The sequence below is a fragment of the Anser brachyrhynchus genome, assembly GCF_964034855.1.
Source record: "Anser brachyrhynchus genome assembly, chromosome: 9".
In the NCBI taxonomy this organism is placed as follows: Eukaryota; Metazoa; Chordata; class Aves; order Anseriformes; family Anatidae; genus Anser; species Anser brachyrhynchus.
The window spans coordinates 4,278,664-4,296,805 of record NC_137703.1 but is presented as its reverse complement, the minus strand read 5'-3'; the positions used below and the strand labels follow the sequence as shown (position 1 = coordinate 4,296,805).

The 18,142-nt window shown below is 39.8% G+C and overlaps 1 protein-coding gene across 2 annotated transcripts in view; it reads right to left on the bottom strand.

The window, feature by feature from the left end:
- The window catches only part of SERPINI1 (serpin family I member 1), a 46,235-nt gene that overhangs the window by 9,720 nt on the left and 18,373 nt on the right, over positions 1-18,142 (bottom strand). Inside the window, exons 2-7 of one of the 2 annotated variants that reach the window (XM_080605362.1) lie at positions 13,624-13,876; positions 12,626-12,893; positions 10,603-10,833; positions 7,863-8,057; positions 6,563-6,767; positions 636-733 (exon numbers count right to left, since the gene is read on the bottom strand). In XM_080605362.1, the coding sequence (XP_080461488.1) occupies positions 636-733; positions 6,563-6,767; positions 7,863-8,057; positions 10,603-10,833; positions 12,626-12,875 (979 nt within the window). In that variant the 5' untranslated portion in view covers positions 12,876-12,893; positions 13,624-13,876. The remainder of the gene's footprint in view (positions 1-635; positions 734-6,562; positions 6,768-7,862; positions 8,058-10,602; positions 10,834-12,625; positions 12,894-13,623; positions 13,877-18,142) is intronic. The other variant, XM_080605361.1, reaches the window with a different exon arrangement.

Genomic DNA, 18,142 nt, shown 5'->3' with positions numbered 1-18,142 from the left:
GTATTAAATGCATAAATATCTCCTGTCCACCTGTTTTTTGTTTTTTTTTTTTTTTTTACATGCATTGGATATTTCAACTTCTGAAAATAGTCTTGACAACATACTGAAATAGACAAGCAGCATACATTTGTTTATCTCAGAACTTTCTTTCCTGTGCTGCTCCTATACAGAAGGTATCTGGGGAGATGACTAATTGTACAAGAACTAAAAGCTCTTACTGCCATGAACAAATAGCCTCTGGAGATGAAAGATGACAACCCCTGGGGTGCATGAACCCCATCTGCCATCAAGGCACTGAAGACAAATATTGCTTTAACGTGGATCTGCTTCTTGCATAGTATTGAACTCTCTAAATTTCCGGTAAGACCCAATTGTAAAACACCCCGAATGAACTTTCCCAGGTCAAAATACCCCTTCCCACCCTGATGGATTGCTCCCCTGCCCCAGCTGCTCCTACAGTGGAAGTACTCATACATCATCCCCAAATCCCAAGGGATCAAGAACTTGCTAACAGTTTTTTTGTTGTTTTTATTTAAGAATCAAAACAACATTCTGTAGAGTTTATCGGTTATCTTCAGGCGGATGATTTTAGTACTTCCTCATATATCTTGGAAGACAAAACAAGAACCTCTTACCCGACATCGCAGTGAGGTCAGCACTACGGCTGAACAGTTCTGTAATTCCAAGACCTCTCAAGACATCTTTCAGATCAATTTCCTGTTCAACTGTGAACCTGGAGAACGTAACAGAAAATTGCAAAAATCAGAATGGAAGCAGTACCTAAATTAAAGATTAAAATTTCTAGCTAATGACAATTAAAGTACTATGGTAAATAATGTAAAGCAGGAGATTCAGCACTAGTTGCATAGCAGTGACACTTTGTATAAAAATGCTTACAAATAAGTTAGTTTACATTCACAGCTGAAATATTTTCTAATGCAGAAGCAGTTAAAAACATGCTGATGGTACATACAGTCCCTGACCATAAAACCTCAGAACAAAATTATGCAGCAGCTAAATGCAAAATGCTCGTGTCTTACACAACAGGTTTACTGTAAGAGCTGAATTTAATTGTAGACATACTAGAATGGAATAAATAAGACAAGGGACTGTAAAAACTTCATAGGCAGCTGTTGGCAAAGAAAGAATATGAAAGGATGCTCCGTTTTTATTTAGACAGATTAAGCAAAGACCAACAACTATGAACACTAATAGAACACTATGAACACAAAAGCTTTGCTGACTTTGCTTCTAACTACTGCTGTAGCAAAGTTCTAATTGGCTTTTGAATATGAATACAAAACAAAAATAATTGCTAGTGCAAATGCACTTGTGACGATCACCTGCCAAGACTTTGGGGACTTCGGGGTTAGCTTGCAAACCCGTGCTCTAGGTTACGTTACTATTCTGGCAGGCAGCACAAATTGAGATTTATCCTGAGGGCACGATTTTGACCAAGAGCTTGTTCCATTTGCAAAGACTTTTCAAACATTCTGAAAACTTATGCCTGGTATTCATAAAATGAACAAACTCAAGTTTTGTATATGGCAGAAACAGACTGGGCAGCTACGGAAACAATGAAAGATGCCAAAATACAATGGCAGCCCTGCCCAGAAGGTGCCAGAAGTCTACAGACACAAGAGACAAATTGAGCAGAGTTGTGAGTTCTTTGTAGACTAACAGCATTACAGATTTAAATTATGTTGACAATGACTGGTTATAGCAAGTGTACAGCAAAATATATAGTACATACAGTATTGTTAGTTTCTCCAGCAAACCTTTTAGTCACAAACAACTTTGCAATTACACTGCAGTCTTTAGTGAAGGGTCTTGTCTGTGCTAGATCCAAAGAAAATAAAATATCCTTCTGTGCAATTTCTTATAATATTTTTTTTTCCAGGACTAAGCTTCCTCAATTACATGTAGGAACATGTTCTTTCCAGGAGAAAGTATAACCCAGAAATCTGAGCAGCGAACAGCAGATGAAAAGCTGGGATGAGTGATACCTCTGCATGTACAAGCCTCGGCAGCTTGAAAAAGAATAACCTGGACATCAAAAGATGACTCGGTAAGAGTCAAGTGGATCTTCCTCCCTTACACCAAGTGCATTCATAATGATCCGCGATAGAATAAATGTTAATCATTACCCAGAGAAGAACTTTATGCAAGTTAAAATAAGATCTGGATGGAGCTCAGGACTAACAAATCACTGATGGCATCGCATGTGGTCATGTAACCTGTCCAGATGAATTCCAGTCTGTGCCTGGAATAAAACAGGAGAACTGATACTTGTGGTTTTATTGTTTTGGCAGTTCTCAGAAGAATCAGAGACCAAAAGACTTACGTCCTAGAGGAAGCTTCTCAGGTGTTCTGGCATGGAATGCATCAGCACAGCAGCATTTTTAAAGGTAAATAAAAATAGAAGGCTTTTCTTAACAAATGATTGCCCAGGATTGTGACAATTAGGAAGTCTCACGTGGTCAGAAAAGCAATCTAAATGAGCCACCACTCAAAAATAGTATCTCCCCTATTTCCTCACACATACTAAAGCACGTTACAGATAAGCTCTAATAATATTTAGATTTCCATGTATTTCTTATAGCCAGTGATGTCAGTTTTTGTTTAGAATATCTACAACCTAACCCACAGAAGAGACAGCCGGTCTCGTTTCCAAAGCCAGGTATTTGCTGTATGGCCAGACTTTGGTAATGCTGAACTACACGGTACTAGCCCCGGCCCACGGTTATCTGCAGTATCTGTTCCCTGTAACTAAACAGATGGCCTTTTCCCTACAATCTTTTAGGTGTTTCTGATGCTGAAAATAGCATGAAAAGTGGATTTCAGTACTTTAGTATCAGAAGTCAAGTTGCAACTGGGAACATTAAAGACTGAACGGAAGTAAGAAAGCACAGACACCGAAGGGAAAACGAGAAACGTTTTCACCATAGGGCTAGAAACGAAATAGAAAGACTGGTCTATTGAGTCAAAAGGAGAGCTTTCATAGCTAAGCAGTTCCGGAAGGTTCACCAACACACACGTACATGGCTACAAGCTCCCACAGGCAGCCTTAGGAAGCACTCAGCAGAAATAGCAGCAAGGGATAGTGACTGCCCATTAGCTATTAGCGAGACAACGAGAAGTGAAGATGGGAATTCAGCTCCCCACCCCAATGTTCCTTTGTGAAGTCTTTCCTATACGTAAAACGCAGTCCAAAAAGCTGATCAAAAATGTTTTCCTTCATTTCCACTGTCTTTGGGTCGCTCCCACACGAAATGAAGGACAGAAGGATGCTTTGGAAGTAGTATTAGATTGAGAAACTAAAGGAGCTCTCTGGAGAGTTGAGCAAAGAAAGATAATATTTTCATGTTTTTCAAATTTAAAACATCAACATCATCAGCATTAGATTCAAATTACATCAGCATTAGATTCAAATTACATATTTATGTCATTGACAGTCTCCTTTGTTGTGTACCTGAAGCTCTAGGTTTTACATAAAGCACTAACCGTTTCAGGCTTTCTTCTAGTTTATAGACTTTCAAGACAGAAAAAGGACAGCTTCATCTTGTACGAGGCTGTGCAACCCTTCTGAAATGCTGAATTTTTACTGAAGTCCTTAGGTGTTCAGGATCATGTGGGACTAAGCACACTTTCTAGTTACACAGCAGAAGTGAACTACAGCCTAACGCGATTCATCCCAGAGGCTAGAATTTCAAAAATTACTATAAATTCTGAGTGAGAAAAAGCAAGAAATTCCAGGTTCTCAGTTTTGTTCTAATACATTGCAGTCTGCAGAACAAGAAGCAGAGGAATAGCTCCATTTCAAGAAATCAACAATTTCTTGCTTGGAAAAGTGGCCCTCAGGATCTGAATCACTATTTCAGCCTAGTAAGCGGCTTTTAATACCAAGCTGCTAGCTGACATCAATTCCAACTTTTCAGCTGGAATTTCAGCAAGGCTGTCCTGAGGTGCTAGAACAAGCTTGCATAATTTAATAGACTGAAATCAAACAACAATAATCCTGCCACGCTGCTGTTCTAACCAAGCAGAGCAAGGCAGGTTATGGCTCTTTCTCAGGCAAAGTCCTGCTGTCCAGGGCTAAACATGGGCTGCAGACGTTGGCTAAGTGTGTATTTATTTCAGCAGTGCAGTTCTACACCTCCTGTGATTGCATCCCAAGAACAATAAGAATGGCCTCATAAGAAGGGGACTCAAGACAGCATGTTAAAAGGGGATAATGCCTGGGTTTTTTGATAGAAAGAGAAAAAAAATCACACAAAGAAACTTATTTCAACACCATCTCAGGCATTTTTAAGATGCTTTCAATGAACACAAAAGCAGGAAGGTCATTGTAGAAAGCCAAGCGTGCTGGGACAGTCTTTAAGAGGCGATCTGCAGACTGGGGTACTGTCACCAGGTAGCAGTTCCTCCTGTGTTCTTCAGATAAATTGTTAGTTTTGTAAATTAGATTCATGGTCTGTTTCACTTCTATGCAAAAAACGGATTAAATTGTTGATCACTTTAGTCTGGGTTAAGCTGGAAACAATGATTTGAAAATGAAAATGAGAAAGTATAATTTAACAATTCTGTACAAATCTCTCGTTTGCTATTAAGAGGCGTAATATGCAATTTCATTTGCACACAGATAATGCAGACAGAAACTGGGAAGTTGTGATTAACTTCTGCTTTGGCTAGTTGTTCAGGCCCTATTACAAGTGTATAAGTTTAAAAAATGTTCACTTTATAATTGGATAGCATCTTCCAGGATATAAAAATTTAATTTTATTCCACTGCTGCTTTCAGTTTCTCAGTGGACAGAGCCTGCAGGCCACATTTCATAACACGCCTTCCTGAGTCAGAGCATAAAATATTTATGAAGTTTTTATTTAGAGCATTGATAAAAATCCTGCAGATACCCTCCAAACCCCTAATGGAAATCCAACACCTTGGGAACACGCAATCAATCTTTAATTTTTATAAGGAAATTGCAGTATTACCGCATGGCGTTTCAAGCTCACGAGAGCTATCTCATAATCAGAAAATACTGAAGGTAATCAGCACCTGGTTGTACCTGTTTTACCTCTGTATAGCCTCAGTTTGAAAACATTTACCAAGTTCTTTGAGGTTCTTAAATGAGTGGCAGGCATGAAAACTAGCCTGAGGAAAGAATTGTTGGGCACAGAATAAATAAGGAAGTTATATGACCACACAAAACCTCAACCTCCAACTCATGTCTGAGATCCTGGCTGCAGAGAATCCTGGAGTCTCTGCTCACAGCTCCTGGGAAATGAAACTCCAGGTGAAAAACAACCACAAAATGCCAAGACTGTGCATTAGGCTCAGCCTGTACAAAATCTGCGGTGCAACTCTGCTGCTGTGCCTTCTTCAAATGAAACATTACTAAAAAAGGAGCACTTACTGCAGGACAAAGATACAGAGCCCCAAAATGCTGCTGTTCCCTCACTGTGATTCCAATCATAATGGCTTTAAAGGGAAGCAGAATTCTATCTTGAGCTGGATTCAGGGCATGCCAACAGCACCAGTCCATCTCAACCTAATTTATCCTGGCTGCCCTTGGTTTATGGTGCTCAGCTGCAGATAGCTCCTTGAGAATGGTTTTTACTATGGAAAGGAAGTTGATAAAAAGCACGGATTCTTGCCCTGCTCTTTACTCGTCAAATATGACCAACCCAAATCTCCAAATCACAGGAAAACAATAACTATTTGAGTGATTAAAAGAATTCACTGTATTTTTCTTCTGCCGTGTACTGTTTTGCACAGCACCACAGAAAGCTGAGTACATAGGGGTGATCCACACCAAGCTTGTGCCACACTGTTCTATCAACACTTCAATTAAATCATTATGAATCACTTGAAGAGTATTATGAACCAACTACACAGTTAGTAGTAAACAAGTATAAGGTAAGCATGGAAAAACAATTAGAGGCAGATGAAGCAATTCTAGGAAAGAGAACTAAGTGGTATATGTGAGTAAATACACCACTGAACACATAACTTATGTTTACAAATAAACAAATTTTACTGCTCTGAAGAAAAAGAAATCAACCCTTATAAATAAAAAAGAGACAAAAAAAGACTGACTGGAATTACCTCTCAACATTCAGCCGTTCGTGTCTACATAGACACACCAGTAGAACTTTTAAAATTAGCAGCAAACAGTAATCTAATTAGTACCCAAATGAAACATTTTAGCTTTTGTTAATAGAGGCTAGCAATATTTCTATGGCTCCCGTCTAAATGGAATGGTTAACATAATGAGCTCTGCAATAAAAAGGGAGCCATCATTCAGAGCGAATATATTTCTCATGAAGTAATCCTTTCAGGAGCTTACACCTGGAAGGGACACAAATGCAGCGTTCACTTGTTGCTCAAACTACCACCACTCTACCCTGAATGCCCTCAAGGCTTTCTTGTCACAGCAACCTTCATTCGGGTGCTACATAACTACAGACTTGATCAAGACGTTCAGGTTTTACCTCCTCTGCTGCTCCAACCGAAATGAATGCAGTCTTTCCCCTTTATTGACATGGGAGCATATTCTCACCTTGGTAAATATACTTCCACTTTTTGCTTTTTCACTGAGTTAGCCCATTCGTTAATCAACGAGGCTTTGACGAGGGGTTCCAGTGTGACCAGCGGAACTTCTTGTCTGGAAAGAACGATCATCATACTAATTTCATCTCCTTCGTATGGTATTTCCAGAACTTGATAGATACCACCTGCTTCATTGGAGCCATCACTGAACTCTCCTACAAGAGAATACACCAAAAAATGCTATCAGTAGTATTTCCTTCTGTCTTCACCAAAGAGAATGGAAAAATAAAAGGTTAATACTAGGCAATGTTTACCAAGTACTGGAGCTAAAGATGACCCACAAATTCTATATAAAATTTATAATGGTTTCTCCATCACAGGATTTGAGCCTGATTTCCGCTTTCATAAAGAAGGTAAGCTTAGGCAATCACAGTTTGTAGGTAATCATACCTCTGAACTTATTTATCTTCCATCGTTTGAACAGAGAACTCTAACGGTTGTTAAAGCTGCCAAGAGTTCCATGGAAACAGGTAGAGGTTTTTTTTTTTTTTTATTCAGAAGAGAATTTATTAATGAGTGAAATACTGCCCATGCTAGACACTGTAGAACCCATCTGGAGCTCAAGCTTAAGCTAAAAACAATCATTAGCTCTGCTATTCAGAGAACTCATATTTCACCTAAGGATGTTAGAGCATTAATGAACAAGCATTATTCTTAAACTTTATGTTTATTAGACTTTATATTTATTTAGAATAGTTCAGCTGGAAGATACCTACAAAGATCTTCAAGTCTAACTACCTGACCATCACTTTAGGGCTAACCTGAAGTTGAAGCATTTTAATGAGGACATTATACAAATGACTCATGAACACACTGACAGGTTTTGGGCAGCAACCTCTGCTCTAGGAAGCCTGTTCCAGTGTTTGACCACCATCACAGTCAAGAATTTTTTCCTAATGTCCAGTCTATTCATTTTAGTATTTAACACAGCACAAGAATATTTTAGCAAGAAGCAGGAATAGCTCCATAGTTGTAAAGAGTTTAGAGATAATGGATAAACATTCTGAAATTCCCCACGTGGCACCAAACATATCTAAAAAGTAATAAAAGATGTCATTATATATGTTGCTATCCAGTATAATACAAAAGCACACACATTAAGAAAGCATCAAATAAGCATCCCTTCACTGGGCAAACACCACATTTAAAATTCTAGGTGGATGAACAGTCAACAATACAAATAGGTATTACTGCAACAAAGCTATTAGGGGAAGACTTATTGGATTTAAATTGCTAAATCTCCAACTCACCATAGTAAAATTCTCCCTGCTGGTACATCATTGGAATCTGCACTTCGCTTTCATCATCTTTAGTAAAAGAAAAAGTTCTTGTATTTTCAGGTCTGAATTGTGATTTCCAATTGCCTTTAAAGTAGATTGCATTGATGAGAGCCAAATGAGTTAGAGCACCAAAATCTCTTGATGACACAAAATCTTTGATCATATCTAAGAAGAAAAACAACTGTCACTCTGCATGTCAAATTGAGCATTAAATCAAAACTTAAGACAGCTTGAAAAAAAGCAAGAAAATAAAGAGCTTTGCTAACATGTAATTTCCAATTCAGATGTTCCATTAAATCTCAAATTAAATTGTCAGTGTTTTGTAAACCTAAAATCACAGTGTAGGTGCATAAATCTTTCATTTGGTACATGTTATTCAACTGTTTCTTTATCACTACTTAAATATAACCCCACAATGAAATCAAGCAGAAAAGGGATCAAAAATATTTACACAGGTGCTATAATACAGTTCAGCATTATGCTCTTAAGGTCTGCTCATCTACAAACTTGGGTTCCAATCCAAAGAAGCACTTAAAATGGGTGCTTCAAGTGCATAAGCATACCTATTGGAACTTCACCCGGGCCAATTCTGAAGTGCTCAGTTTCTAATCAAGTAACGTCCCACTGATTAGTAAGGACTAATCATACAAAAAAGTGCTCAGCATTTGTCCCACTGACCCTAGCTCTTGAAAAAGCACAAGACATCCAGCATCTGCTCTGTGCAAGGGAGTGTGTCAGCTGAGAACAGCAGCTGCTTTGCTCCTACTCCTAAATAAGCAATTTACACGAGAATAGTCTCACCTGCCTTAACTCACCTTAAATAGCTTGCTTTTCAGCAAAACAATTTCGAGTTTGTTAAATTTGGTGCACTGACCAACCACCTTTGTCATTGTTCTTGAAGAACTACAGCCTACTTCAGATGGCTTTCTTACTCGTTCCTATTTTTAACTGACATTGCAGTGTAAGGTGTTAAAATAAACACATTCCTCAGACTGATTATTACTTCTTAATCCATGGTTTAAAACAAATTAATTCTGCTTTCTGGAGCATATGACACCTATCAACTGGAGTGAAATTTGTGTACCACAGGGCAGTTATTTGTTTTGGTTCACTGTTCATACTGCATTTTACCTAGAACATTCTTAAAAATGAGATATGACCCATACTTTCATACTTTATGGTTGGAAAAAAGAAAAAAATAAGGAATATACTTCACATTTTGCCTGTTTTATTTGGTACATCATTTCCTCTTGTGTTTTTCAGCCCCATCTTGTTAGTACACAAACATATGTTAATTTTTCAGGCCAGAGAAACCTTCGTTTATGTTTTCTGCTCTGAGCCTCCCATCATGCTAAACATGCTGGAGCTGGAAACCTGACTGTCTTATACTCCTTACCTAATGAGAAAATGAGCCTTCTGTCAGAGCTGGCAGACAGGAGAGAATAAAATGTAGTGCTCAGAGATTAGGCTGAGGGACTGTTACTATCGCAACCTAATGCTGCAAAACCTATAGCTGCCTTTGTTAGCTCGACAGTTCCTTGCAGGATGATGGTTATGAGCTTGGTCAGCAGATGTGGCAGCTATTAAGCATGAGACCTGGGTGCTCTTATAAGAGTCTTACTTTTCCCTCAGACACCATGCTTCTCTGAAAACACTGGGCAAGCTGCTGCATTACTTATATTCCCTCTATTTCTGCAGCTTAAGATAAAGGGCAGAATTTATTATAAATATAATAGGCTCCATTTTCCCTTGGAAAAACTAGATCATTTTAAAAATGGTCTAGAAGCATTATACGAGGTGTTTTCCCACTTTGGTACTGTAAATTTCCATACAGCATTATGGATTCTTAAATGCTTGTACAATATGATGGTGTTATGTTCCTTAAAGGAGGCTCCAATACCTTCAGTTTCACAATGGTACAACTGATGTTAGAACTGAATTTCTGTTGAATCGCTCAAAATATCATCCATCCCTCAGAGGGCACCAGATGAACTGCAAAGAGATTATGCTTTGATCCCTAGAAGAAGGCACTATATTCACCCCCATACCTTGGCTGCACATGCATTCAGAAAGTGTCACATCACTGGGATGCCACATGTGAACAACCATCACACCAAGCAGATCTAACAGGTACATTTACATCAGTCATTTTATACTTACTTCTTTCCCCTGCTACACGTTTTTGTTGTAAAACTCTGATGACAATATTCCTACAATCAAATACCCTTTCAACATGCTATCTAGTTCCCTCACATGGGAAAGATTAAATTACAGGGTCTGATTTTGTGCTTATTAAAATTATCTTTAGCAGTCATTAGTATTCAATTTCTCTGTACCTTGTACCTATGAGTTTCTCAGCATTTGTGATCCTCCCACACATCCAAAGCATAGGTCAATAACCCCTCTGTAGAGGTGTTTTCTGCATTTAGCAATAGTACCTATCTACTTTTTATACCTTAATACCAAAATCAGTATTAAAATGACTACCATTAAAACATTCTCCTTCAGTAAATATTACAGATGATCCCTGCACAAGGAAAAATATAAACGCACAAAGAGCTGATACTAGTATTTTTTTTTAATGGGAGGAGATATCTTGACTTTTATCTGTTTTGTTTAAGACTAAAGTAACAATTCAACAATGTTGTGTAACTCTGGAAACACAACAAATGCTCACTGCAGGAAGTATATAAAAATCACGTGGACTTACTATTTGTGTGATTCTCCACCCACTTATTGATGTGGGTAGCTACAGCTGCACTCTGGCTGAAATCTATATTCTCTACTTCAGCTTTAAAGTATTTTTTCACCAACTGCAAAAATTTGTCACTGACGTGAAATCCATTCTGCACATAAAGAGAGTTAGCAATATTCAGAACATAATGACTTTCTTCACTAGTTGCCATATCAGAAAGGTCCTTCAAAAAGGTAAACTCATCACCTGAGGAAAGAAAAACAAGTTCAGTGAGAATATTTTAGAAAAAGTTATTCCATGTTTTTCTGCTGGAAATTCAAAGTCATTTTATGAAAAGATTCTTTTTTTAAAGAATTGTTTCTAAATCCAGTAGCGATCAGCACATGTAGCCTCATTGACTGAAACCTGAACACACCTTCAGTTCTGAAAAAACAATCTGCAAGGCAGAACACGTTTAGAGCTTATTCTTTCTACTTCCTATAATTAGCAATATTAACAATCTATTTGAACTCCATTACAGACAAAGCTACCGAAAGCAATCCTTTCAACACCAGGAGTAACTTAAAATTATTCTTATGAGTCATACTGCTGTGCTTTACCACCACAAAGCCAACAGAATTTTCATTATTTCCTAAAAACTGTTCAGGAGCTTGGTAGGGAAAATTAAGTTCTGATGCTAAGGGACCCCCACAAGGTTCCTTCAACAAAGATCAGGTTTAGAATTTCCCAGAGTACTACATGGATTAAAAAAAAACATAAGCCATTTAACTGCTCCTGCGGCCAAAAGCCAACAGGACTCAAAAACGTGGTCTGCTTCAAAACATAAGGCTTTTAGTGTTGCGTTGCCTACTTGAAGCTGAAAATTCTAGCTTAAAATTTGAATTCAATTATATGTTCCAATCTCAAATTGTTGGAGTACTTTCCCTGAATAGCACTGATGCAAGAATGGTGAATGGTCTAGCTCAAATCTGTTGCATAACTCCCTCAGTTACAGCTAGGGGACAGTTTAATCAACATTTAGAGAAACTGCAGAACTAAATATTCACCATAACTTCCACAGAAAGACATAATCTGCAGAGAGGTATGGTGCAAGAAAATTTGCCAAATAATTCCTTTCTGAACTGTATTCAGAATTCCTTCCCCAATATCTGTTTGCTGAGAACTTAAAATTCCAACAAGTTTGAGGAATGAGACATTTCATTCAGGTTTTAAACCAGTCATTCCAACATCAAAATTCATAGAAACCACTTCTTCAGAACAATTTTTTCCTCCTTTGCTCATCTTCTCCATTTGCAGTCATAACAGAGTGGTTTGCATTGAATATGCTTGCACTTCACAGCACTACATCCAGATGTATGACTGCTTATCCCATACTACAAACAGGATGGCACGGTAGTATTGTTCTCTGCAAAAAGTGCATCTTGTGTATCAGGAAGGCTGCGGGGAACATGTGGAGTATCATGCTGAAACAACCAAAATGCTTCTATTTCCTAAATTAGCCTGCAAGCCTATATGATGTATTATGCAGTGCAAACAGAACATTAAAGACCTAGAATATATGGTAAAATCTACGTGTTCTACCTATAAGAACCAAGCCAGTTTTGTCAAAGTAAGACGTAATGCCTTCTTTCAAACTACCAACATTTTCATACTTTCTTCTAAACTATATTGCCGAAAACGACTGCCTTCCTCTTCAGGTTTCATTGTAAGCCCTAAAAAAGATACTTCCAAAAGTCTTTTCACGCCTGTAGAGGCAAAAGCATCCTTATTTTGCAGAAAGGAACAAAGATAATAGCTAACTGCAGTCACCTAAAATTCAGGTGCCCAAGTCAAGATTGTAAATAGGCATCTCTTGACTTGGAATCCACTCAAGCATGCCTCAGCAGACTCAGGCCAAACAAGATGTCAATAAGTCTACTTATTAAGAATCTGTGAACATCATTGGGTCATTTTCATGGTTGTTCAAGCATTTTCAAGTATTGCTATCTGTTTCTTTAAGACAAAAAGCCCCTTGTAAAACATGATTGAAAGGTCTTACCATTTTTTAAGCTGTCAAAACCCAATGAATGACGAATTTCTTTCAAAGTGGTTCCATGGGCTCCAAGCTCTACCATTCCCATGGCTATTGCAATGCTCAGAGGAGAGAAAAGAATATTCTCATCTTCTCTTGCAGCTCGCAGCTGATTGTAAACATTCACAGAAAGCTCAGCAATAGTTTCATCAGGAAAATTTGTCTTGAAGGCTTTACTTTGCAAAACAAGCAAAGACAACAGTCCAAGGAAATACATGTTGTAAGATGTTAAGATCTGCAAGATAAAATATAGAGGAAATAAGTTAATCTTATAAATAACAGTACATAACAGTCAGAAAATACAACAGTATTTTCAGTTTTAAAGCTGTGTGGAAAAAATCTAGTTATGAAGTCAAATGTAGACGTCAGTTATTTGGAGGAGATGCTGATAGATATACCCTTTGAACGGAAGTAATCATTTATTCTTCAAATAGCCTATTTCATTACGTGGCCTCATGCAACTTCTACAGAAAAAGACATCAAAGCACAGCAACGCCTCTCCTACTTTTCCCTTTAAAGCAGGATATTGTTAAGCAATCCTGATTTGGCATCGGTGTATATTTCTGCACTTTGTCCAGCAATGAGACTTACAAACACATTTCTTTCATTTGACCTTCCAGTAAGATGCAACTTATTCATCTAAGCCGCTCTAAGCCTGGAACTGGTAGAACTGCTTCAGGCACTGCAGGAGAGCTCGCTGACACTGGTGACAAAGGGAGCGTACCCTGACGCTGCTTGGTTGCAAAACCCATGGCAAGCAGCCAAAAAGCCTGTTAGTAAATAAAGGAGAGTTGGCTAGTCAAGCCAGCTAAGAGAGAAGCCCTGCTCAGAGACCTGCAGAGGAGAGCTGAAGTTACTGTGTGTAACAGGAAAGTGAGCTGGAGAAAAGGTTGCTACTAAAGCCTTTGACTGATCTACCTCCACCCAGGCCTTCTGAAAAAGCTTCAGGAAACAACAGCACTCACCCCAGCCCGGTTTGGCTCGTCACACAGCCAGTGACACCGCCAGAACTCCACCTCACGGGGCACTGCACATCTACCTCCGGCCTTCCATTTTCCTTTCAGCTTCCCACTGCCGTGGCACTGAACCCACCGCTGCCCGGGGCAGCCACAGCAGCCGACACCACCTGCGTTTCAGTTACAAAGCTTGGACACTTAGGGCATCTCTACCACAATGGAGCAGACAGCTCTGGTCCAGAAGAAGCATTTACACGTTACCCTGTAAATATGGGACAAATTCAGGTGAATGTTGCTGTTCTGCTGAGTGAAGTCCACACGCGGCCAGCCCAAAGGCCTCTGCCTCGCGCTTCCCAGCTCTCCCGGCTCCGCAGTTACCAGAGTTTCTGTGCACCTCACACGGAGACCCTTGGTAAGCTTTCTACAACATTTATATAGCTCATCTCGTCTTCAGAGGACTGTGTAGCATTAGATAATTAACTTGCATAACACTGAACGATACATAATTTAAGCGTTATTCTTCACATTTTATAGCTGAGAAAATACAAGAAGCAACAGGGTACACGTACGCACCTTGGCAGCAACCCATGCGGCCACTGTTTAAGATTCTTCCTGTCCCTCACCATGGCTCAGCCTTTTGTTTATTTTTTTTTCAGTGAGAAAATGAAACAGATGAACTAGTGCAGCAGACGTGCTGCAGGGGAAAAGGGCAGGAGCCCAGCGAGACACGAGCCAGAGGCCTGTTCCTCCCTCTCCCCGCCTCCCTTCTGATGACTGCGTACGTATTTCTATGAAACACGCTCCATTTCTCAATTCCTAATGAGCCTGCCCCTGTGCTGGCTTCACTTCATCTCTGGGCTACCGGATGAATCTTTCTGATTCTTCGCAAGACATCAAGAACCTCCACCAAAGGCTCCTAATCTCCTCAAGAATGGCACCGAACAAGTCACAGGCCCACAGCTGCAGCACCATATTGTGCTTATTTCTTGACGACTTTATTTCAGCACACGTATAAAACTCACATTTCACTGCCTCCCAAGGGAAAGGGCTTCAGTCTGAGGCACAACCACCATTTACCTCAAACACTTTGAAAAACTGTGGTCCAAAACAGTATGAATAAACTTCCCTAATAGTTTTTTAATAACACTTTAATAGCAGTGGTTTTTAACTATCTATTAGTTACTGACAAGGATATTAAGATTTGTTACAGCAGACAACTTGATTTTTGGGGGGGGGGGGGGGGGGGGGGCGCGTTATTTGGCTCATCCTAAAAGCCCTACCAGGTAACATGCACATGAACTTGTGTGCCAAAAACACTCCAAAAACAGTGAGGCAGCAGCTTATCTTTTATGCTGAGGATGAACACAGAGCATCACTGTGGCTTTCAAATTGGTCTGTAAAATTGGGGAATCTCACATCATAATTTAAGCAAACTTGTGTTGTGTTGCTCAGTGTGGTTGTAATTACACAGACAGCTACGGGTTCCCCCTCCCACCCTATATGAAGACCATAGCATTGAACTGTCCAAACTCAGACACCTGACAAGGTTACAAGAGACCTAAGATAATTTTCAGTTTTAAAAAAGGTTTCCCCAGCCTTTCAGTTGCAGAGGCAGCTACTCAGCACTCCACCACTGATCCCTGCCACATATGCTATTGCTAGGCAGGCTTAGATGACTGCAGCAGGCAGGCACAGGATACGCTCAGGTCCTTTGGTGGCAGCGCTCTCAGGCTATTTGCAAGGCAAAGGGCTTTCTCAGTGCACACGTACAAAATAAGGGAAGGTGTTTTAAAGCAAACTAAAGATCTGTGGGCGATGTCAGTGGGGAAAGGCTGTAGAACAACCCTTGTGCCAGCCAAAGCAAAAAATGATTATCTGTAAGTTTTGTCCTCAGTCTAATCCAAGACATTTGGGGTAAATCTTCAGCTCAACGCTGTCCTGCTGGTACACATGTACACTGTTTTACTGACAACTGGGAACCTCTCTTAATTATTATTCTAGTCATAAGTTACTGCTTCTCTGCTTCCACCTTACTTTAGGCTATATTACACTTGGTTTTATGCTTTCGCATGCCTCTTTATGCAGGTCTTGATCCAACAAACAGCTGGGCACTTACAGTGCAGCATGTTCTTAGCATCTTTCTTCAGTAAGAGGAGGGCACTCTTGTTCCCACAGCAGTATGGAATTACAGAGCATTTTAAGATTGCCTGTACCCTGCTCACAAGCATACTTTAAGCAAAGGAAACGAAGCTGAACATTGTGCAACGTATGGCTGGGATGTTAAACAGTTCTTGAGTATCAGACTTCTCAGGCAGCCTTTTCAGGCTGTTTATCAGCAGTGCAGTCTGTCGTAGTCTGTCCGTAACAATGAAATCAGTTAAATACTGCATCAGCTGAAGAGGAGATGAAGTCTACATTGCACAGTTTAAAAAATTCAAAGCCATCTGGTTAAAAAGTTACTGCATAGATTTTGCATTTATTAGCTACCTATATGATTAAAGTTGTTAAAGTTGCTTTCATCCCTTAAGCACACAAACATTAAGACCAAAGATGCAGATTTCTCATCTAGGGTCCAGTGACAGATGCTAAAATAAAGCAGAACTTAAATCAACTTATACATGAATACCACTCTCTCCTACTGCCAGGTGATCAAAGAACCAGCCCAAACTCTTCTTGCAGTAGCCTCTTCTTGAAACAACTGTGTATAAAATCATCTGTTCCTATAGAGGTTTGTCAGAACATTAGTTTTGTTCTTGGTTGTAACAGTTCTCAGTAAAAAGACAGTAACAAATCTAACGAAACATTAAACAATGCAGTATTGCCTCAGAAAACTGAAGAGATGCCCGCAGCTCCATATAAAACATTATTGCACAGTTGTAGAGATGTTATTTGATGACTTGTACCTCCTGGTGTATTCTCTGAGTACAGAGACGTGCCTGTTTCACCCAGGGGCTTCTTTAGGTTTTGGACACTGCTCTGTGGAGGTTTTAAGAGTTCCTTGGACCCATCTTAATGAAAGACACTCCTCTTTCTGATTTTTCTTGTTTATTAATTCTCACACTACCTAAAATAATCAGAAAGAGCTTCCAGCTATATGCCATTCAGTAGGTGTTTGCATTGAAACCTAGTTTCGTTCCCCAAAAGCTTGTGTAAAGGTTTCATCGCTCCTGGAATTCAGTTTGCCACATTCCCACAACAGATCACAGCCAGCTCAGTGGAAGGGCAGCGCTTCTGTTCTTTGTCCTTTAGCCAGCACAGATGTACTCCTGTACATGGGCAGAAGGGAAACCAATTTTATACCATTTGAAGAAAAACATGCATAGGCTAGAATACAGGGCTGATTAACTATAGCTCTTGCCTTCCTCCAAGCATAAGGCTGGAATGACTAAGAGGAAGTAGAACAACATCGCCCCCTCACACCCACAAGCTGTGAACTATTCAGATCATTACATATGCTTTCAGAAAAATGCAAAAGGGGCAAGCATCCTCTGGAAGCCAGGATATTTTGAGACATCATACCGACAAACTCAAACTGAGTTCACAGAAATGAAGCACCGTGAATTTTGAGACAGCGAGAAGAATTGAACTCACAGTAGGAAGGTGCCAAAAATTCAATTAAGGGTCGAATTCTAGTACCTTGTGCATGCCAGACAGGTTGGAAAAAAAAGGTTATCATTTGCTTGTCTTTTACACCTTCAGACTGTGGGTTTTATAAAGAAACTCCTTTACAGCTTTAGAAGCCTAGAGACTTTACAAAATAGAACTGTGATATATTGCCTTAGTTCCTCAGCACAGACCAAACTAAGATTAGTTGCCTTAAAGATTACTCTTGGCTACATGTAAGCTAAACACCAAAAGTGTGGGAAGCAGAAATGGGAAAAACTGCTGATTCCTTCTGAGCAGTGTGTAAAAGAAAAGCAAGTATGGTGACAGGACTGGCTGCATTCTTTCCTGTAAAGAAGGGCATCTGTAGGAACAGACACGTCTGGCAGAACGGTTTTGTAAAGCAAGGATGCGTTTACTTAGGGAGCAAGCCTTGCTGGTTGGAGGACAGAAAACACCAGAGTTGCATCCAGGCTGGAGCTGGGTGCCACCTTCTGCCCCCCAAGGCCAACAGAACTGTATCATGGCTGGGACAAATTATGGGAAGGAGACATGTTGAGTGAAATTCAGCCTACTGCTTTGCCAGTTAGTGAACAGGACAATCAGAGAAACCTTCTGTATTCCTGCTGATCTCTTGTTAGCAATCATAACAAACAGTACCATGGAGAGAGGGCTGCATAACTACAATTATCATTTAAGAACTCGCCACAACTCTCCCTCCAAAGAGGCCGGAGGAGACCAGCAGACCAGAGGAGATGCCCAGAGCTGCTCACATTTGGGAGGGCCATGCAGTGGCTGCCGCAGCTACCCTAAAGGATAAGCAGGAGGCACACAGCAGCACAGAGGCGCTCGGGAGGTTGGGCATGTCACTGTAATCAAGCATCTAAATACAAAGTCTACATCCTACCAACTGCTTTACAATCTG